Source organism: Copadichromis virginalis, linkage group LG19, assembly GCF_057382275.1.
Source record: "Copadichromis virginalis isolate Kocher_CV1m ecotype Utaka linkage group LG19, C_Virginalis_male_GT1.1, whole genome shotgun sequence".
In the NCBI taxonomy this organism is placed as follows: Eukaryota; Metazoa; Chordata; class Actinopteri; order Cichliformes; family Cichlidae; genus Copadichromis; species Copadichromis virginalis.
The window spans coordinates 13,085,795-13,108,035 of record NC_140636.1 but is presented as its reverse complement, the minus strand read 5'-3'; the positions used below and the strand labels follow the sequence as shown (position 1 = coordinate 13,108,035).

At 45.4% G+C, this 22,241-nt stretch overlaps 2 protein-coding genes and 1 long non-coding RNA gene across 7 annotated transcripts in view; 1 reads left to right on the top strand and 2 right to left on the bottom strand.

Annotated features, from left to right (window-relative positions):
• Positions 1-1,108: 1,108 nt before the first annotated feature.
• On the top strand, positions 1,109-20,409 carry LOC146685695 (uncharacterized). 3 transcript variants are annotated; one of them, XM_085442134.1, is made up of 19 exons: positions 1,110-1,999; positions 6,762-6,845; positions 6,928-7,011; positions 7,354-7,416; positions 10,331-10,429; positions 15,280-15,363; positions 15,668-15,742; positions 15,830-15,913; positions 15,991-16,065; positions 17,739-17,801; positions 18,367-18,450; positions 18,528-18,602; positions 18,671-18,733; positions 18,855-18,917; positions 19,134-19,217; positions 19,298-19,360; positions 19,428-19,475; positions 19,551-19,679; positions 19,828-20,409. In XM_085442134.1, exons 1-19 carry the CDS (start codon positions 1,669-1,671, stop codon positions 20,106-20,108), a joined length of 1,932 nt encoding a protein of 643 aa, XP_085298260.1. In that variant the 5' UTR covers positions 1,110-1,668; the 3' UTR covers positions 20,109-20,409. The 3 variants fall into 3 exon arrangements, with proteins under 3 accessions (XP_085298262.1, XP_085298260.1, XP_085298263.1); XM_085442136.1 differs by lacking the exon at positions 18,855-18,917 and having other exon boundaries at positions 1,109-1,999; XM_085442137.1 differs by lacking the exon at positions 15,991-16,065 and having other exon boundaries at positions 1,111-1,999.
• Positions 6,776-10,355, bottom strand: LOC146685696 (uncharacterized). The gene is made up of 3 exons (XR_014916850.1): positions 10,296-10,355; positions 6,904-6,992; positions 6,776-6,826 (listed from the first exon to the last, which is right to left on the bottom strand). It is a non-coding gene; the product is annotated as an uncharacterized LOC146685696 (long non-coding RNA).
• A 42-nt stretch (positions 20,410-20,451) lies between the features above and the next one.
• mapkbp1 (mitogen-activated protein kinase binding protein 1) overlaps positions 20,452-22,241 on the bottom strand; it is a 31,716-nt gene continuing 29,926 nt past the window's right edge. For all 3 annotated transcript variants that reach the window (XM_085442131.1, XM_085442132.1, XM_085442133.1), the window contains 3 exons: positions 21,433-22,140; positions 21,146-21,231; positions 20,452-21,066 (listed from right to left, as the gene is read on the bottom strand). In XM_085442131.1, the coding sequence (XP_085298257.1) occupies positions 20,836-21,066; positions 21,146-21,231; positions 21,433-22,140 (1,025 nt within the window). In that variant the 3' untranslated portion in view covers positions 20,452-20,835. The remainder of the gene's footprint in view (positions 21,067-21,145; positions 21,232-21,432; positions 22,141-22,241) is intronic.

Here is a 22,241-nt window from a genome sequence, read left to right as displayed (position 1 = left end):
TGCTGTACAGGCAGCTTCACCTGTGCCTGCAGGTGGATTGAAGCACAGGTGAGTGTACACCTGTAATAGCCGTGTGTGTGAGGACTCACAGCATCTCCACAGTAACCGCACGATTCACGCCACGGCGTGCTGTGTTGATAGATTTAAAGACTTCACCCGCCGATGCTGGCGGGACGTCAGCGTCTGCTGCTTGTGCTCTGCAGGTGTGAACACCTGAGCTCAGGCTGTCTGATTGGACGGCTCCAGCTGATGGGTCTGTTTATTAGGCTGTCACAGCAAGCACAAGGTGAGCACGGACAGGTGATGATTTCACACGACTGAGCAGTTCCAGTGATGTCACAGGGATCCCAGGCTGCATAGTGTTCGTGGCACAGGTCAGACCAGGCGAGCAGCACGGTTGGTGGAAAAACAAAACGGGTGGAGACGGAACAACAGGGCCGGCCCGGGGCCAACAAAGCTTGTTACAGTCAAAGTTAATGAAAATGTTTTGGGATGTGTGGTGCCGTTCATTCATCCAACAGGCATTCGTCACATCTGCAGGTTTACTTCACTGCATGCTGCTGACGCCCACCTGCAGGATCGTGAACTGTACAGAGTGACTGTAATGAGTGCAACCATCCGTTACCACGGTCCTCCTGACCCACCTGGGCTTCCTTCAGGTGTGCTTGTAGTGAAGGTTTACCTTCCCTGACGCGGAGTTTACATGTGTTCGTTTTCTTTCGTTGTGAGTGTACTAAACAGTTCTTATTTTATTTCTAGCCAGTATCAGATGAATCTGACCCCAGATCTGCTTTCTGTGTCCCTGAGAGCACCATGCAGCCTTCAGTCTCAGCAGGTGTAAGTACAAACTAAACCTTATTTAAACTACACTTTAACTGACCCCTGCTCTCTCCTTTGACTGCCTCTCTCTCATTCTCTTTTTGATGGAGAGCTCTTTTGTCTGTATTCATTTACACTCTTACTGATGTGGATGAATCCCTGAGCAGCGACAGATCAGGTTTTAACACGATTCCTGTCAGCTGCACTTTATTTTGCAAATCACACAACGTGCACACACCTGAGCTGAGCTGCGATTTTGAGTTGTAAGGGCCGCTGTCGTTTGGATGCTAGGTTAAAGTTATTCCGGTTACCCGCCCTCGGGTTCAACGTTATTCCGGTTACCCGCCCTCGGGTTCAACGTTACTCCGGTTACCCACCCTGGTACCGTTGAGTTATTATGGCTCAGTGAGCAGTTATTGCAGCTGTCAGCTGTTTTCTGACGCGCAGGAGGACGTGAGAGCGTAGCTGTTGAAACAGTGCTCGGATTCATAAAGGCTGAAGGTGAACCACAGTTCTTTCTTTCACACTTGGAATTCTTTGCATGATTATCTGGGTTGGAGCATGTGGGAAGCCGTGACTGAGAAAGGCCTTTTTATTGTGAGGCGAATGATTACTGGATGCCAAGTGAGTGCAAGCAGCCTTTCGTCTTTGGGTAAGCTGCTTATGGAGCGCAGGGTTCAGGAGGAAGCGGGTGAAGCTGCTCTGCTTTCGCTCTTATTATTCTTGTTAATAACACCCACTTTTACAAACTGCAGTTTTGTGTTTTCTGCTTGTTTGTTTTGAATCGTGTTTGTGGGGAGACTCCACCCCCTCGCCCTTGTGCTGAAGGATTTCTGCAGGTGGAGGACAATGGCGAGAAGGTCTGCTGCTCTGTTTCTGCTGCTCTGCTGCTCTGTCAGTCGGGGCCAGTCGGAGGCTTCTGTCCCCCCGCCGGCGGTCATCTCCCAGGCCCTCCCCATCCTCTGGGATGAACTGCGAGGGCTGAAGGAGCTGGTGCTGAGCCTGAAGGCGGAGGAGGTGGGCCGGCGTCAGATCCTGAGGAGGGTGGAGAGCTGGCTGAGGGATGGAGAGGTGCAGGCCGAGCAGCAGAGACGGAGCCTGGAGGGACTGAAGGAGGAAGCGCTCCGACAGGCGGAGGAGCTGAGGGGGAGGGTGGAGGAGCTGGAGGAGCAAAGCAAAGGTGAGGCCTCCTCCGTCACATTAAGTGTCATAGCTGCTCCTCAGACTGAGAGGTGGTGCAGTGAGTTTAGCTGGTGTAGCACAGGTGAGTCCTGCTGTCCTCAGGTAGGCGAAAAACATCAAACTGTTTTGAGCCTAAACAGCAGGAACCTGTTCGTGTATTAATCACTAGAGGCTGTCGCATAACAAGAGGCAGAAGAGGCAAAGCTGGAGCTGTAGGTTGAGAGCTTCGTGTTAGAGCGGGGGGGTCGAAGTTAATAAAGCTTACAAAGGATTCTTGAGAACATTTAACACGTTACTTGATAAAAACTGTCCAGTAATTGAAATCAACAGGAAAACAACTATGCAGGAAGACCACGGAGGACTACAAAATACCAGCAAAAAAAGAATCCCCTATATCGAGCATTGATAAAAAAGAGAACCATGGAAACTGAAAGGAAGTATAAAACTTACAAAAATAAATGAACTAATATAATGAGATCCTGTAAAACAGAGTATTTCATTAAAAGGTTGGAACACAATAAAGATAACTCAAGAGATATCTGGAACGTATTAAACAGTGTAATCAAAGATGGATCAGGGAATAACGATGGGTACTTTATAGAGGGACAAGAAGTATTAATAACATGGAAGAGATAGTAAATGGCTTTAATGAATTCTTCGTAAACATAGGTCCAAAACTGGCAGAAGAAATAAAGGTTGATGGGACACTGGTGAAAATACTGAAAGCAATAGAAGCTCAATGTTTTTAAGCGCAGTGGAAGAGAAAGAGATTCATGACATAGAGAACAAAACCAGTACAGACTGGACTGATATTGATATGGTAACAGTAAAGATTGATGGTGTTGTAAAACCATTAAAATATATGTTCAACTTGTCGTTTCAAACAGCGGTTTTGCTAAAGTTATTCCCATTTACAAAACTGGTGAAAGGCATCACTTTACAAACTATAGACCAGTGTCAATACTCTCCCAGTTCTCTAAGATACTGGAAAACTCTTCATAAAAAGATTTGACAGTTTTGTGGAAAAACATGAATTAATGACAGATGGTGAGTATGGGTTCAGATCAACAGGTCAACAGCTTTGGCACTGATAGATTTAATGGAAGAGATGACAGAACGTGTGGATAATAAGAGGTACGCACTCGTTTTCTTAGATCTAAAGAAGGCGTTTGATGCTGTTAATCATGAAATTCTAATAACAAACTGGAAAAGTACGGGTTTAGGGGAGTGGTTTTGGACTGGGTAAAAATCCATGTAGAGAATAGGCAACAATATGTACAAATAAATGAATATAAATCTAATTTGATGGATATAGCTTGTGGAGTACCTCAAGGTTCAGTACTGGGTCCAAAAATGTTTATTATGTACTTAAATGATATCTGCAGAGTATCGGAGATGTTAAAGTTTGTAATATTTGCAGATGACACAAATATACTGTGTGCAGGTGTGGAATTGCCACAGGTTTTGGAGATGATCACACAGGAATTAACGATATTAAAGAAGTGGTTTGATATAAATAAATTATCATTGAATCTCGATAAAACCAGATTTATGTTGTTTGGAAACCAAAAGAAAAACATCAGTGTAGAAATATGTGTTGACAATGTATGTTTAGAAAGAGTCAATGAAATAAAATATCTTGGGGTGATCATTGACCACGAGCTGGAAGCCACACAGCACTGATGTTCGGGGGAAACTGGCACGGGGCCGTCGTGGGGAAAGCAAAGCACATGTTGGATCAGAACATATGTTATACTGTGCTTTACTACTGCCATATATGAGCTACTGTGTCGAGGTCTGGGTAAACATACAAAAGTAACACACTAACAATAACTATAATACAGAAAAGGGCCATTAGATTAATAATAATGTGGGTACAGGGACCATACAAATGCACTCTTTGTCAAAATGCAAGCTTTTAAATTCCAAGAATTGGTGAAGCTTAAAACAGCGCAAATAATGTATAAAGTAAGAAATAAATTGCTTCCAAAAGAAATCTGTAAATGGTTCATAGAAAGAGACGGTGGGTATAACTTAAGAGGGAAGTGGAATTTAAAAATACAAAGTGCTAGAACGACTTTAAAAACGATGTCTATCTCAATTGCAGGAGTTAAATTATGGAACAGTCTAACTGAAGAAATAAAAGAAAGTAAAAACATAAAACAGTTTAAAATATAAAAACCTAATTTTAAATGAGTACAAGAATGAAGAAAACGGGGTTAACCCAGGACGGTGCTGTTGCTGGTAATGGTGTTGTTGTTCTTTTTGTTTGTTTGTTTTTCCATAACTTGTGAATCTGCAAATTTACACATTCTGTCTTTTTCATATGAAAGAAACTGTACTGTGGTGGGGCTTGCTTATTTCTTGTTTTGATTTCTGCATGCTTGGTTTGTTTTGCTTTACTTTTGTTTCATATGTTGTTTGTTTAATTTAAGACTAAAAGAAAATTAAATGAATGAGAGGTCAAACCTGAGGGGGTGGGGACAAATAAGTAAAAAACAAAAGCGCCATAAAACAAGAAGAATGGTGCCTAATGACAGAGTTAATAATACAGACTTTGTAATGTGTCACGTGAAGATTCAGCAGCCAGATGAAGTGTTTACTGGCAACTGACAGTGATAGCGGACATTATCATCACTATTCCAACAATCCTTTCCGCACAGACAAGCATAAACAAACTCGACTATCACTAAATCAAATTTAACACACGTTTGTAATGACGCCAATTCAGTTTACAATAGGGTTCATTCACTCGGTCAGCAGGGGGCAGTATCCTCGTACACTGGGGAGTACACTGCCATTAAACCAACAGAAGAAGAAGAAAACCCCTGCACATGCGCGGTACGGCTCGGGAGTTCTGATCTGTCGCTATCTTTTTATTTGTTTTTGTCTACATTATATTAAATGTTTCATTATCGGAAACATTTTAAGAGATACTTGTTATTCTTAACATCTTAACAGATACTCTGACCCGTAACTATCGTAAAATGCTTCGACTGGAAGTAGACACCTTTCGCGCATGCGGGGTACCGATCAGGTTTCCGGTACGGATCGGGTAGCGACAAGCAGAACCGAGTTGTATGTGTGGAGGGACTAGGGATGGGTACCGGTATCCGGTGCCATGACGGCACCGGTTCTGACATAAACGGTAGTAACCAGACCGAAAAGCAGCGGACATTTCGGTGCTTTATTTTCCTGAGCTGTGACACAATCATTTTACGTTTCCGAGGATAATAGGCGGGTCCAGGTACGTACGTTCTTTTAGAGCAGAGCTACAGATTAAAAATGCCCAAGGCGAAGCGGTCAAAAGTCTGGCTGTACTTCACAGCAAAAGATGCAAACTCAGCAGCCTGCAACAAGTGCTTTAAGGTGATACTGTGCAAAGGAGGTAACACCTCGAATCCGATGAAACACCTGGCGACGCATAGCGGGTTTTTTTTAAAAGCCGAAAAATGCGCGTATTTGATAGCTTGCTGCGAGACCTCACACCGAGCACATCTACTGCGGTTGGGTTGCCTGTTAACGGACCCGGAGTTAGCAACATCCCCCAAAAACCAGAAGAGGAGAGTCCTGGCCCCTAGCCCTGTCAGTGTAGCAGAAATGATGAGGATGACGATGGCAGCAGCAGCCGTTCTTCTCTGCGGGAGTAGCTTAATGTTGTTCGTGTGTAATTTATGTTGAGTAGGCTAACCACGTTGTTGGGGCGACCGTGGCTCAGGGGGTTGGGAAGCGTATCTGTAACTGGAAGGTCGCCGGTTCGATCCCCGGGCTCTCTGTCCTGGTCGTTGTGTCCTTGGGCAAGACACTTTACCCTACCGCCTACTGGTGTTGGCCAGAGGGACCGATGGCCGATATGGCAGCCTCGCTTCTGTCAGTCTGCCCCAGGGCAGCTGTGGCTACAACCGTAGCTGCCTCCACCAGTGTGTAAATGAATAGTGGCATTGTAAAGCGCTTTGGGTGCCTTGAAAAGCGCTATGTAAATCCAATCCATTATTATTAAATTAATGCATGTAAGGTGAACTAGCAAACATCATCATAGCTACATGCGGCTGTCTTCTTGTTTGATGGCAGATACTCCCTTCACCCTGGCCAAAAAGGCTAAAATGACCAAATAAAAAGTGGAAAACAGTTAAACATGAGAGGATTTTGGACAAAGTTTGTGTGTTTTTTTCCATTGTTTAAGCACTGCTTCCAGCCAAGAGTGATACCATATATGCCCCACAGCTGCAGAAAAGGCTAACATTGTTATCTTTTTACAAAAAACAGCTGAACATGAGAGGTTTTTGGACCAATTTTGTGTCCTCCATTCTTTGAGCACCGTTTGAGCACCGGCACAGTTTCAAAAGTACCAGTTTGGCACCGGTATCGGATAAAACCTAAACGATACCCATCCCTAGGAGGGACAGTAACTGTGTGTGTGTATATGTAAGCATTTAACCCTTTAAGACCTACCATAGAACCAAGTCCGCCAGAGCTTATATTATATTTTTACATGCTGTGGAGCCATTTTTGGGAGCATTTCAAGTTGCTATACATCAATACAACCATTATAGCCCAGATTTTAATAATATGTATTCATTAAGTGCATAGTAATTACATAAATTGCAAAAAAGTGCAATAAACTACAAAAAAATTGAAAATCGTTTTTGATTTTTTAACATATATGGATCCAGGACCGAACCTGGCCTGGGTTCGGTCCTGGATCAGATTCTTCGGCCTCTAAGTCCGAGGTGGTTCTGATGTCCTGTGTCGTCCCTCAGCTCGAGCCGCCGACGTGTCGACACTTCAGTCCAGGCTGAACAGCAGCGAGCGCTCGACGGACGACCTGAAGAAGAAGAATTCGGGTGAGTCTCGGACCCTCGTCGTCACCTGAGCAGCGGCTCGCAGGTTTGTGGACCTTACACTGGGTTACTGCTGTGTCTGCAGCTCTGGCGGCGGAGCTGCCGTTCCTGCAGACGAGACTGAGGGCGAGCGAGAGCACCGTGGAGCAGCTGAGGAGGAAGAACGCAGGTCATCATCATCATCAAGCACTCACTGTTTGGTGACTTAGTTCTAATTTCATAGATTAACCAACTTTTCTTTGAAGCAGGAAGTCCCACTGACGGTATTTAAAGATGGACATAAAGGGTGTACATCTTTTATATACAGTCTGTGGCTGTGAGCCAGACTTATGATGAAAAACAGGAAGTTGTGTTTCTACTGACTGGTGACGCTGTGTGGCCACTGGGGGGCGCTGCTCACACTGACATTCAGTTGTACTTCCTCAGAAAAATTTCAGACTAAAAGTCTCCACCATTTTATTTTGTCAAGCAGTTGTGTGTAAACTTCCTGTGTGTGTTTGCTCGTTTTCAGTGTTGGCGGCCAGACTGTGTAACACCGAGAGTCTGATGGAGGAGCTGAGGCAGCAGATCTCAGGTCAGATTCGCTTCCTGTCCTGCTGACTCGAGGGTCGGCTTAAAAAATCACCTTTAAAAAGCTCCCGATAAAGCTCTGATAAAGACAAACTAGAATGTTCCAACTACAGGCCAATAAGTGTATTAAATGTAGATTACAAATTGTTTACGTCAATCATAGCACGGAGACTTGAAGGGATCATCCCAAGGATAATAAACCTAGATCAAACTGGATTTGTTAGGTCGCGCCAAACCCATGATAGTGTTAAGAGAACTCTGCAAATTATTAGACATATTAATTTAAATAAAATACCAGCTATATTATTGAGTCTAGTTGCTGAAAAAGCTTTCGACTCCTTGAGATGGGAATTTTTATTCCAAGCAATGCTTAGATTTGGGTTTAATGGGTCCATCATCACTATATTGAGGGCCTTGTATAATAGCCCAACTGCAAAAATAAAGATTAATGGTGAACTTTCAGATGCTTTTAAGCTTGAAAGGTCCACAAGACAGGGATGCCCACTGAGTCCACTCTTATTTGCTATTTTTATAGAGCCATTGGCTCAAAGGATTAGGCAGAATGGTAACGTAAAAGGGATTAATATCGCTGGAAGTGAGCAGAAATTGGCCTTGTTTGCAGATGACATTTTGGTTTACTTATCAAAACCTACCGAATCACTTATGGAGCTCATGTCAGTGTTAAAGGAGTATGGGCTATACTTGGGATATAAATTGAATATACAAAAAACACAAGTTCTTAGTAGCTTTTATAGCCCCCCCCCCCCAAAATCTGCTCAACAAATACAAACTAAGCTGGGACAAAAGAACTATCAAATATCTGGGCATAAATTTATCAATGGATATAACCAGTTTGGAAGAAATCAACTACTCCCTACTTAAAAAAGATATCATGCTAGATATTAGCAGATGGTCATTAATCCCTTATCTAAGCATCTCTTCTAGAGTGGACATCATAAAAATGAATATGCTCCCAAAGATATTGTACTTATTCCAGTCTGTTTCTATAGAAAACCCTGATAGATACTTTGTAGAGTGGGATAGGACCCTCTCAAGATTTATATGATTTATATAAGGGGAGCTACCAGTCCTTCTGTGGACGAGCTACTTTCTATTTTAAATTCCCTGAATTTAAAATACTCTCTAGACCCAGCTGGGGAGCTACCCAGAGCTCTAACCCACTTAACAAACAAGCAAACAAACAAAACAGTATGTAAAATCAAAACAGATAAAATCAGAACAGTAGATAGTTAATGTAAGTTTTGAAATTTAAGCTTAACTAATTAACAAACAAACAAAACAGTATATAAAATCAAAACAGATAAAATCAGGGTAAAAAGCCAAGAGTTAAGTTCAAAACACTTCAGCTTCCCAAAGATAAAGGAGGATTAGGCTTCCCTTGCCTACAGGACTACTACAGGGCAACACAAATAAGAAATCTGGTGGGCTGGTGTAAACCTGGATACTGTTCAAGATGGAAGGAAGTGGAATTGTCCTTGGGAGGTAATTTTCCTGTCGGGGCACTGATAGGAGATCCTTCAGAGTTACGACTCCTGGGAGACCCGGGCAACCCTTGGATAGTAAGTTCAATAAAAATATGGGAAAGAGTACTTAAAAAGTACCAATTAAACCAGAGGGCCGGATTCCTTAAATGTTTGCATATGACCCAGAATTTTTGCCTAGCAAGATCGACTCGACATTCAAAACATGGGCAAATAAAGGTCTCACCACATACAGTACCTTGTTGAAAAATGGAAAAGTGATGAGTTTCCAAGACCTTAAGAAAAAATTCGGGTTGCAAAATCAAGATCTTTATTTAGATATTTGCAACTGAGGGACTTCCTGAATAAAAAGCTAAAAAATTCTCAGTTATCGACTGGGAATGAAGAGATTATAAATATATTCGAGAATGCATATAGAGATGCACCCTATCAAAAAATTATTTCCAAATTATATTGTTCACTGATCAATCTATGGGGTCATGATACAAGATATGTTAAAGGAAGATGGGAAACGGAGAGCAATCTATTCCTAACAGGAGAGGAATGGGATGGGTTTGTAGGCAGCAGTGGTCAGTAACAAGCTCCCCCTCATGGAGGGAATTCAGCTGGAAGAATGTATTTCGTTATTTTATTACCCCAGCCCAAAAATCTCAGAATACAACATGCTGGAGGCATTGTGGACATGCAACATCAAATCATTTCCACATTTTTTGGGAATGTCCCCGTGTGGTTCCATTTTGGAAGGAAATACATAAGGACAAGGTCATGGAAACAATCTTCCAAAAGAAAATACAATTTCATTTTGCATTGTTGTACCTAGGCAACCTAGAGAGTCTTAATCTATGCAAACCGGATAAGTATTTGTTCAGTGTGCTGTCGGTAGCTTGCAAAAAGGCCATAACTCGCCTTTGGATTAAAGAGGATATTCCTACCATAGATGGATGGATTGATGTGATATATAATATTTTTGTTATAGAAAGAATAACTTTTAGGCTAAAGTGCCAGGCGGACTCATTTGAAGAATATTGGTTGAAATGGTTGAAATATGTACAAAATGGGAGGTCCGATTTTGTATAATGTCATTGTATTTCTTGGTTTGTTTGTTTGTTCTTGTGTTTTGTTTGGTCTTGTTTTGGTCCGTTTGTCTCTTCTGTTGTTGTTCGCTTTGGTTTTGCTTTCCCCCTCACGGTGATTAAATTGAATTTGTTGTACATGTTGTATAAATAAGAAAACTAATCAAACATAAATTTAAAAAAATTAATAAAAAGCTCCCGTCTGAGATTTTTAAAGGTGATTTTTATAATTGACGCTGAATGTTTAAACCATCACCACCGGGGGCGCTATTGTTTTCCGACTAAAATTTCATTTTGTCCCCGCCCACCTGAGCGTTTAATGTTGCATGTCGACACTTTGCAGAGTTTCCGGCCTCCAACGCCTCGTCTCTGACGCCTGACATGTTGGAGCTGGAGGCTCGACTGGGCGCCCGTCTGGAGGAGCTGAGCGCTGACGCTGAAGGTGAGTCAGCTGATCAGCTGTTCATGTGCAGAGTGACGCTGCCGGGTGGGCGTGTTGTTTGCAGCTCTGCGGGGTGGACTGAAGTCGCTGCAGCAGCTCAGCTCCTCACCAGGTGCAGCATCCGTTCGTCCTGCAGGGAATGATTTCACATCAGAGTTCAGAGAGATTTCATTTCATTAAACTTTATTGATCCCGAAGGAAACCGGGTTAAGGTGTCGGCGTTCCAGCGCCACCTTACCCTTCAGACCGTACATTATGCAAACATCACATAAAGAAGACCGATCAGAGAGGAAGAATGATGGAAATACACAATATGAGGAAAGACGAGGAGAAAAACGAACTCAGACTGAGCTCCTGAAGGGAGAACAGGAAAAACTCCTCAATTGTTGTTCTAGTTTCAGCCTCGGAGCTTCCAGCTGGTGGAGGAAGCTCGTGATTGTTTGGGTTTAGGGCGAACAACTGCATGTCCATCACTGGTCCCAATTCAGTGTTATTCACACAGCGCAGAATCACAACAACGGTCGCCTCACTTTTGTTTCCCACTGTGCAAGAATTTGCAGGCTAGTTTAGGACACATTATTTCACAGTGAACCTCTCTATCAAACTTTGCTGCCACACCGCCCCCCTCGGCCTGTGCTTCGAGGTTTCTGGTAGTTAGAATGACTCGGGGGTGTTGATTCATTTAAACTAACATAATCATCCTGCTGCAACCAGGTTTCTGTAAGGCAGAGTAAATCAATTTGTTGATCAATTATTAAGTCATGTACTAACAGAGACTTGGAGGAGAGAGACCTAATATTTAATCATCCACATTTCACTGTTTTACTCTTTGGTTCAGATGTGGATACTGTATTGTTCTTTCTTTGTGTTTATGTTTAAGTTGTTTGTTGCTGGTTTTTAGTTTGTTTTTCGTCTGTTTGGGAGCTGACACAGTCTCTATGGTATGGAAGCCCGTTTCCGCCACTGAATAAAAACAAAACAAAAACAGCTAGTATCCATAACTCAAAATTTCGAGTTACTTTTCTCAAAATTTCAAGTTAGCTCTCCCAATCAAAAATATACGTGAATGAGGTCGCTTTCTTGTTACCCGGAAGCATATGGCGCAGAGGAACGCGCTCTCAAAAACGGATCCCAACAAATTGGCGCTTTCGCGAGTACGTTTGCTGATAGTAACACCATGTGATTCAGTTAATAACACAGGGATTTCATCATTTGTGAAGCCAGGCTGAAAACACTCAGCAATCTCTGCATTCACGACTGGATGTAATACCGGTAGCTTAGCTGTAGCATTTGTAGCTGAGGGCTTCAGCTTCCAGGTAACAAGGAAATGACATCATTCACGTAGATTACTGATTGGCAGTGCTAACTTGAAATTTCGATTTATTAACTCAAAATTTTGAGAAAAGCAACTCGAAATTTTGAGTTATGGATCTTTGTTTTTTTTAAGTGGCGGAAACGGGCTTCCATACTATGGAGATGGGTTTTGGGGGTTAGCAGGAGGAGAGAAGCTGCAGAGAGGCGTGTAAGACTGCAACTCTGCTTCCTGGTCCCAACTCTGGATAGTCATATTTTGGGGGGTTTGGTGTTGTCCTTGGGTCATTTTTGTCCTCTAAAGAAATCTTTTGCTATCAAAAATGTGTTTTTTATTCATCAAATGGTCTGAAAATAACAGACGTTATTCATTACTATGCTATGCATGATTGGAATAAGTTTTAAGTAATTTGATTTATTTATGGGATTTTTATTGGATTTTATAACATTGGTGGTCCTCGTAGGACAAAAATGACCCCAAAGTACAAAGTGTTGCAAAGAGCCGTATTTTCACAACATACTGCTTTCATACATCTTTGATCTTGGATCACTGATGTGTGGGGTCAAGCACTGGTCATAACAACCACAACAACAACAACAACAACAGGCAGCACAATGAGGAGGCAGGTGCTCTATATTCAATGAAATTTTATTTATACAGCACCGAATCACAACAACAGCCGCATCAAAGTGCTTCATATTGTAAGGTTGACCCTACAATAATACATACACAGAAAGTATCCTCAAAAGCCTCCATTGCACTGGAGATTTGCATACTTTGATGAGCATACTTTTTTTTACCATGTTGTGCAAAGCAATGACCAGTAGGACAAAGCACATATTGTCCTCTAGTATAATGAGGAGGGAGAATCAATGTTCAGGAAGATCCAGGGTTAGAAGATATAGAAAATATTGTCAATATTTAGAGCACATGCTACCCTTTCTCTGAAAAAGCACATCAGCCACCTGCAGAAGTGGAAGAAGGCTATGAAGTGAAGAAAAGTGATGAAGAATCTGAACTATGTTCAAGTAGGTTCTCAGGCATCCAGGACATGGTAGTCTGAGGAGCTTGGAGAGAAAGTGACTGGGCTTCTTGAAGTTTCTTGAATTTTCAGAATGTGAAACTGAAATAGAAGATGTGTCAGAGGACTACACATCATCCATTTCAATTATGATGAAGATCAAGCAGGAAAGAGGAGTCAGCTGAGACAGAGGAATATTTGCAGTAACGTGAGGAAACACTGATCTGGTCTTCTAACCTTCCCAGTGACAGACGATGCCTGACTCTCTCATGTGCCTCAGAGAAAGATGATCTACCACAGTCCAAGCACATGTGCCAGGTCCCATACTCCTTCAGTGGCTTTTCTACTCGAGTACTGAAAGCATTATACACAGTGTATTCTGCTTGTATTCTGCTTTTTAACGTTCACATGCCAATAGATGCATCAGAGACCAAGTTGGGGTTCAGTAACTTGCCCAAGGACACCTTGGTAAGAACTCCAGACTAGAGCACACAGAGATTGAACCAACAACCATCCAATTAGCAGATGACCTGCTCTACAGCCAACGCAATGACAACGAGAGAGGAAGAAAAATGGACCGAATGCAGCTGTAGGCATATGTGGGTGTGTTGATTCTTACTGCCGCGCATCCAGTAGAGTCGCTACGGCCAGTTTATGACATCCTGAGTCTGGTAGAGAAGTTTTCATGCTGACACAAGATTAATCATAGAAGCACAAAAAGGACATAATTTCTTGATAAAGACACAATAGATGATCGTCGTTCATGACACAAACGTGCTCCCATGAGGTGTATGGAACAAGTGGGTGTTTCTCCTGCTGTGATGTAAGATCCTGGTACTGATGTGACTGTATGAGCACCAAGTCCCCTTCAGAGGACTCTGTCCAACAGAACATCCAAGTAAACCAGGGAGCTATGAGATAAAAACATGAGCAGCATGTGATGCAGGTCCAGCTGTACATGGAACATGCTCGTGTACGATGGCAAACCGTCTGTCCTGCAGTCAGGACACGAGTTGTCCCTAACATTGCAGGTTTCCAAAAGAAAACAATCACCATTAACAGCTTGTTTACTGTATATGCCCCTTGGCCTGCAACTGCAGAAAGAAAGCTGTCCATGATGGGACCAGTGCAGAGGAATGAACCTGAGCTTCCTCCTGCACTTGGGTCAAATATGGACACGCCTTTGTCCTCATGAAAGTTTGCCTTCACTCAGACTCATGCCCTCCTACCATGCCAAAATATAGAAAACTGTCAGGCAATGAGTTGGAATAAAGTTGAATAAAACCTTGAAACACAGAGATGGATGATATTTTATACTTGTTGCTTTTATAAACAGTCAAAGCAAACGGGGTCATTTTTGAGCCCAGAGGACAACAGATGTGATTATTTGCTGCCAGTAAAAAACTTGAAGTAGTTTAAAAACAGCTTTCTAAATTAACTTTGACATAAACCCGTCTGTGATCATCTGTTAAAGCAACCGACTCTGGTTGTGAAACAATAATCACAATAACTGATGATTTAATTTATTTTTTACCCAAAAACAAAGAAAAAATTCATTTTTATGAGGTTTTTTATCAGATTTAAATTTGAAATGGAATAAAAAAAAATGTGTCAAAATGTTTGAATTAAGTTTTAATAAAAAGTAGGGGAAAATCCACTTCATATTAATTAAGTATCAATCAAAGCAGATGGGGACATTTTTGACCCCTGGGGACCACAGGTGTGTGGAAATCGGGAGGACATTATGAGGGTTAATAAATGTGTCCAAAGTGGGATGGAGCAGCTCTCATAATCCTATCAATTCTAGCTCTCCCGTTGCAGAGTTGTGAGCTTCTCCATGATTTTATCCAGACTGTGTTCAGTTAACAGTGTGAGTGCTCGTGGGATTTTGAGCAGCTGTAACAGGTTTTCATTATTCGTCGATACGCCAGGGCCGAGCAGCTCCAATCAGCAGGAAGCCCGTTATCACAGCCCAGAACAGGTCGATGTCTTCAATGTCCTCCTCTGAGAGTGTTGGCAGACACACGATGCGCCGGTGTCGTGCCAATCCGGCAGCGCACGTTCCTGCAGGAGGATCAGGCTCCCAGCACCCAGGTTTCTCATCGAGAGGGTGTTAGTAGTGTTTAGAGACCAGTTGATCAAATCCATAATTCCTTGTTATTCTTAGAGAACACGCGGAGAGCGTCTCTGAGATGAGACGAAGATAAGGGAGAGGAGACCGGAGAAGATGCGACTGCCTCCGCCGAGAGCCAGGAGAGAAGATTAGAAAAACAAAATTAAGTTAATTCTCACCGTTGTGTGCATGAAACTGAGACGGAAGTACGCCGTGAGATTTATAGTCTGATGCAGCAAGACGCACAGAGAAACGAGCGCCAGCGTGTTTATGTTACTGCGAGGAAGCAAACACGTTCACGGAGAGCATCTCTGCGAGTGCTCGCGTCCGTAGATTACTGTTGAAGCCGTTCGTCATCAAACATGTTTCACCGACCCTCCATCGCTTTTGTTCTCACATTTCAGTGGAGTCGGCGGAGGTTTCGGCGCTCGGCAGCAGGCTGAGTGAGGCTGAACGCCGCTTGGATGAGCTGCACACACAAACCTCAGGTGAGTCGGTCCACAGGTGTGAGTTACCTGCAGCAGCTGCAGCTGACCTCAGAGCTCACCTTTCCAGATGTTCACCAACCTGTTTGTTTCATCGGTGTTGGCTGGATCCAGATGTTGTGTCCAATGATCAGATCTGTCTGCTGTAACACGATAAACTGCGTCCGTGTCGACTGGAGAGCGTGTCCCTCAGACAGCTGCTGAAGACGTGTGAAGGACGCGCTCCAGTCCTGTGTTCATAAACGAGCTCTGATCCAGTAACGGTGAAGAGTTTCTGCATAACTGGGATCGTCTCCTCCCCTCTCAGCTGTCACAGCCTCGTGGGAAGAAAACCTGTCGGCTGTGAAGAGTCAGGTGCAGCAGCTGGAGCTGACCGGCACAGGCAAGTCAGGTGATCTGAGGGTGCAACATGTGACAGCATGCAGCTGCTCTCAGTTTACCTGTGATGTGTTTCCTGTGCTGTTTCCAGCTCAGACCGACTCAGTGAAGCAGCTGCAGCTTAAACTAAACTCCACAGAGCATCAGATCCACGAGCTGCAGACTGAAACATCAGGTAAGTGAATGAAATCTCCGGTGAAAGGAAGCGTATGTGTGTGAGGGCCCTTTGTTTGTCTACTGTTCACGTTTCAGATCAAACCTCCAAACTGACGAAGCTGCAGACAAACGTGAGCGCGAGCGCGAGCCTGCAGGGCAACCTGAACACAGGTACAGCTGTCAGAGAGCACGCAGTGAGAATCGCTCTGAGCACGCTCACAGCTGCTGTTTCTGTTTAGAGATGTTCACCAGGCTGAGAGACAAACAGCTGGAACAGCTGCTGTCTGAGCACACAGGTAACACACTCTGACTTTGACTTCATCCTGAACCGAGCTGGTTCTCAGAGGAACTCTTCATGGCTCCGTCACACTACAGTAAAAAAGGCGGAACTCTTTTGTGTCTGGGAACATTTGGTGCTGCCCACGTCGCATTCACTAAGTGGCTGTAAACTGGTCAGCCTGAGGTCGAGTGCTCCGCCTCGGTGCGAGCACTTTGCCTCACAAGGTGACTGCACAGGGCGGAGCCAGCAACCGTGATTTGACTGACACAGTCATCATCACACTGGTGAAGGTTATTTCCAGTTCATCTCAGTCTGCTGAATATTGCAACTCTTAGCGCTTCTTGATGCACCAAGATGGCAGCTGACTGCGAGCGGTCGCATATTTGAAGCATTTCAAAGGAAACGAGATCCCAAGTTCATCTCACATGGCCGCAGTACGGCAAACACAGTTTCCTGCCTGGTCTGGTGATATCGTCTTATTCATATTCATCCAACATCTGACTTTGTGTACGAAAACTGTAGTTTATCCTCACATTTAGATTTAGCTGTTCGAACTTCACTGTAGGATTTGTGTTTGCATAGATAAAGCGTGTGTGCGCGCCTGCGTGCATGCGTCAGCATGATCTGGTGAAAGCTGCGTGGCCTGACCATGTTTCACTCTGTTACCTGCTGGGGTGCAGAAGGACGAAGCATCCTCCTGGAACAGTAAAGTCTGCCCAGAAACAGCCCGGCTGGGCGCTGTAACTGAAAAGATACAGAGAGTTTGTGCGATGCTATTAAAGGGACGCTGCAACGCTCAGAAGAGTGTACTTCAGACACACACTCGGACACACACACTGGTTCAACACAAACTCAGCAACGTAGCTGTGCGGAGCTCAGACCTACACTGGCACCACCAAACAGCCACAACATAGAAGAGCCACCTCCACGGGACAAGACATGGCAGTCCATCTGCATCTAAAGGTCAAAGGTCACTCTTTCGAGGATGCCAATGTTCACATGTTGGACAGAGAAGACAGACGGTTTGAAAGAGGAGTGAAAGAAGCATCTGTGTTCACTGTGAACAACAGTCTTTGAACGCAGGGCGGGGCTTACGACACCATCTGTCTGCCATCTATAATCCAGTCTGAGATCCTTCCCAGACGCCTTAACGCCCACTCACATCCTCACCTCAGGAAATCACATGATAGGGTGGGGCCAGGTCTCATCCTGGCTGATTGGGACCCACACCTGTTTTCACACCTTGGTTTGTGTGATTAGGTAGAGGATCAATAGTTGGTCCACGACCCTCTCAGGGACTCTCCACCATTTGACCCTAGGACTGAAGAAGCTTTTTGGAAGTCCAGACGCTTCTGTTTCAGAGCTGCTTCGATCACACTGATCAACAACGATTTTGAACAAGTTGCTATTTGGATCAGTTTAGTTTAATGGGATACTTTAGTCATGTGTGCCCACCTTTGATTGTAAACCTTCATACAGCCAGAGCAGAGAGAAACATTCAGTCATGTAAGGATCTAACAAGGTTCCCTGAAGAACCATCAACCGTGTTTACTTTACTTTGCAGAGATTATGAACCAACTGAGAGATGGTGAAAAACGGCTGGAACAGCTGAAGGCTGAGCACACAGGTAACACACGAAGCTTTCAGACTGGCATGTTGTACAAATGCTCATGCGATACATGAACGTTACATCCACACAAACAGAGTGAAGTGTTGCAACTTTATGTAGCAAACACTGAACTTTGAAGCTGAAACTGAAGAAAATTTTAATGCTTCCCTGGAAGCTTCAACAGTTTCAGTAATGAATAAATAAGATTTATTTTGAAAATCCTCTGATTTACCGTCGGTGTAAACAGTGAGTTTGGACGCTGACAGAATGATGAGATAAAACAAACGGCTCCTCCTCCCAGTGCTTTGATTGGTCGACACTGACAAAAATGATTGTGTGGTGTTGACGATTCAGACTGAGATGAAAACTGAGCATGTTGATCACTCTGTGGACACGTACGTGCTGGTGATTGTTGCAGCATCTGTCTCCGTTTCAGTTTAACAACATTCAGGCCAGACACACTCAGGATCATCTCCCAGGACAGAGATCGGAGTGTCGTCTGCGTCTAAACAGAGACTAACCTGTCATTCACACTCGATGTGTCGCTGTCAGACCTGTGATGTGTTTCCTGTGCTGTTTCCAGCTCAGACCGACTCAGTGAAGCAGCTGCAGCTTAAACTAAACTCCACAGAGCATCAGATCCACGAGCTGCAGACTGAAACATCAGGTAAGTGAATGAAATCTCCGGTGAAAGGAAGCGTATGTGTGTGAGGGCCCTTTGTTTGTCTACTGTTCACGTTTCAGATCAAAGCTCCAAACTGACGAAGCTGCAGACAAACGTGAGCGCGAGCGCGAGCCTGCAGGGCAACCTGAACACAGGTACAGCTGTCAGAGAGCACGCAGTGAGAATCGCTCTGAGCACGCTCACAGCTGCTGTTTCTGTTTAGAGATGTTCACCAGGCTGAGACGTGGAGACAAACAGCTGGAGCAGCTGCTGTCTGAGCACACAGGTAACACACGAAGGTTAACGTCACACCTTTGTACCAACTGTAGACATTTTAAAGCAAAGCGGAAACTGAGAACCTGTTTAGAAATTCTGTGTGAACGATGACAAAGTGGTTTGTTGTGCAGCCGTGGATGTCAGATTGAGATCCTCTGAGACACAGCTGGAACAGCTGGACACTCGTGCTGCAGGTACCGTCATCAGCTCCTACCTGAGGTTTCAAGAGTCGCTCATTAAAGCTCTCAGTCAGACATGAAGTGACACTGAGGTGACGCGTAGCACCCTACACACCACTGTTTATTGTTGCTGTTGCTCAGCTTGCAGAGCAGATGTTTACAGCTGAAGACGCAGATGAAGGTCGGGGTCTCATTTGTTCTGCAGGTCATTAAAATAAAAACTGTTTTCAGGCCGTGACATCGAGCTGTTGGCCACGAAGCTCAGACTGAACGTCACCAAGCGGCAGGTGGACGAGCTGACGACACAAAACACAGGTGACCTCTGTTACGTTGCCGGACTGTCGGGAGGTCTGATGGCGTTTATCCGAGTTCACAGTGTCACGCTCTGTTTTCAGTGCGAGCCGCTGAGCTGGAGTCTGTTTCGGACCGACTGACGGCGGCACAGAGACGCGCTGATGGTAACGAACGACCTCGAAGCTTTCTGCGTCCGATTAACTTGAATCACATCTGAATGTTTTCTCTCAGAGCTGCAGGTCAGGCTGAACCAGCTGAGCGCCTCGTCCGAGGAAGCAGGTCAGCCACGCCTGCGGCACTTTAAATGTCCTCACCAGCCAGCTGTGGGTTAAACATCACATCTGTCTCTTCTAGGTGAGCTCAGGGTGGCGTTTTCAGCCGGTCTGACCGATTCAGGGTCAGTGGGACCGTTTGATGAAGAAACAACTCTGATCTTCTCCAAAATCATCACCAACATTGGCGAAGCCTACAACCAGACAGCAGGTAGAGCGTTCCGCCCACATGACGCTGAAATATTCAGCTCCACGTAACATATGTTTGACTGCAGAATTATATTAATATTGTCAAAGGTGGAGGGGGTGGAGCTCCTCCCTGAGGTGCTTGTCTGATTAACACCTGTGCTGGTCCTCAGGTGTTTTCACGGCTCCTGTCAGCGGACTGTACGTCTTCAGCTTCACGGCTGCAGATTACCTGAAAGGCTACATGGGCCTGTACCTGTACAAGAACGACAAGCCGATCGTCTTCAGCCTCGACCTGAACGACCACGGCGGCTACGCCTCCACAAGCAACGCCGTGTGTCTGCAGCTAGAGGAGGGCGACCGGGTGCACCTCGGCCTGCCGGCCAGCTACCGCCTCTATGACGACTCGCGAAACTTCAGCGTGTTCTCCGGCTTCCTGCTGTTCCACCTGTGATGGCGACGTCCTGGGATGCACCCAGATTATCCAACCTTTGTACGGCAGAGCGAACAGGAAGTGGGATGAAAGAGGCCACGCCCTTAATAACGCAAACTTTACTCTTTACTCTTTAATATAACGTAAAGCGGAGGAAATGATCCTGTAAACAGGTTTAACGAGTCTCACTGCTGCTGTTTCTGCTCCAGTGATCATTTCATGGAAAAGTCTCAGGAGGAGCGTGATTTTAGCCCCGCCCCTGTGAATGTAGCAGTCAGTGAAATAGCGTTCTCGGCTATCGATCAATAAAGTTTTAACAGACCTGCTGATTCTTGTTTGTTCTGCAGTAAAGTCGGAGATCACAGCGAGTCTGAAACTTTTATTAAACGTGACAAAAAAACATGAAAACGTTTCAAACTACAAATTTATCCCCACAAACACCCGAAGACATCAAAATGCACGACCGCGGTAAAAGCAGGGCCGGTCGGCGTGAGGCGAGGGGGCGGAGTCAGTAGTGTAACAGCTCATCATCACAATAAATACAAAGTCGTAGCATCAGATCACAAAGTGTGGTATTGCTCAGTCTAACGGCGATCAATAATCCGATCGCTCCTTCAGACTGACGGCCGCTGGGAAGTTCGAGGAACGAGAAACGTCTTTGATAAAAACGAATAAGATCATTGCATCAGTTTAAAAACAAAATGGCTTCAGATCCTTCCGGAGGGGGGCGGGGTTAGAGGGACGGGGCTCAGGTGCTGCTGTTGATCCTCCTGTGAACCGCCTGCAGGAGTAGCAGCGAGTACTCCTCCAGAAGCGCTGCCGTCTTCACCTCTCCCACACCTCCCAGCCCCCCCTCCGCTGCCAGCATGCCGAGCGGCAGGGCGTCAAGCTCCGCCTTCATCGCCTGGAAGGCCTCTGATAGGACGCGGGACATCTGGTGCTGGTCGAGGGCGGACTCATCTGAGGAGGAGCCACTCACCTGGAAGAAGAGGAGGAGAGGTGAATACTGCTGTGACCATCAAACATAGATGGTAAGGTGGGCGGAGTCTGTTACTCACTCTCCTGTACAGGTGCGTCGCTTTCTTAAAGCAGCTCTGCAGCTCATTGGTCAGAGCCCTGCAGCTCTCCACACTGATTGGCTCGTCTGCATAAAGAGAAAGCAGCAGGTGAGGTCACTCGAGCGTCATTTTATTTATTTAAAAACAGACTGTAAACAATGATGCGATGAAAGCAGAGACGACAGAAACGTCTCACCCGTCACACAGGAGAGGAAGGGTGAGGAGGAGGAGGAGCCAAAGAGATGACAGGATGAAGGGATGAAGAGGAGGAGGGTTAGAGTCCAAACCTGCGTCGTCCATCTGCCCGGCGCCGCCGTCTGTAGGAGGCCCCGCTTCTTGTCGTACGGGAGTCAGGGGGGAGACGGATACCGGAGGAGGCTGCGAGGAGGATGAGGACACCGTTGAGAAAGGGGGGAGGGAGGGTTTGTCAGGAAGCGGCCTGCTGCTACTGGAGACGCGAGCCTGGAGACAGCGGGTGGGTGGGGGCATCTGGTTACCATGGTTCCCCAGAAACGAGGAGCAAGACGAAGAGACGACAACTGGGACCACAGCTGCGTGAGGGGGCGTGGCCAGAGTAACAGAGGGAACCACGGCGACAACAGGAGGTGGAGTCTCTTTGATTTGAGATGAAGGAGTCGGTGATGTCACTGCCAGGTCGTCAGTGGGTTCGGGGACGTTAAGGCCATCGCCCATGGAGACAGAGCGGGACATCTTAGCCATGGAGCTGGCGGTGGGGCTCATGTAGGAGCGCGGCCCCGATGCAGTCAGGGAGGATGACGAAGACTTCCTCGGGGTGGTGGCGGCCAGAGCGGCAGCAGTTTCCTGTGATGGGGACCTCGGGGAGGCAGGGCTTGGTCTCTGAAGGGGAGGTGCCGTAGATGGGGGGCGTCTGGGGGTGCTGGGAAGGGTGACGGGACGCTCAGGGGGAAGGAGCAGCTGAGGGGGCACCTCCTCTCTGAAGGGACGAGAGATCATCTGGGAGATGGCGGAGTCACCTGATGATGAGAGAGACAGGAAGTGATGTAATTAGGTCCAACAAAACATGTAAACTCAGAGTAACACTGAGACCGTTTCCCCCCGTGGCCCTCCGTGTTTT

Coding starts and splice junctions, on each gene's coding strand:
- LOC146685695 (XM_085442134.1), top strand. CDS start 1,669: ATGGCGAGAAGGTCTGCTGCTCTGTTTCTGCTGCTCTGCTGCTCTGTC. Junction 6,846..6,927: donor CCTGAAGAAGAAGAATTCGG/GTGAGTCTCGGA, acceptor CTGTGTCTGCAG/CTCTGGCGGCGGAGCTGCCG. Junction 19,361..19,427: donor GGCACAGAGACGCGCTGATG/GTAACGAACGAC, acceptor GTTTTCTCTCAG/AGCTGCAGGTCAGGCTGAAC.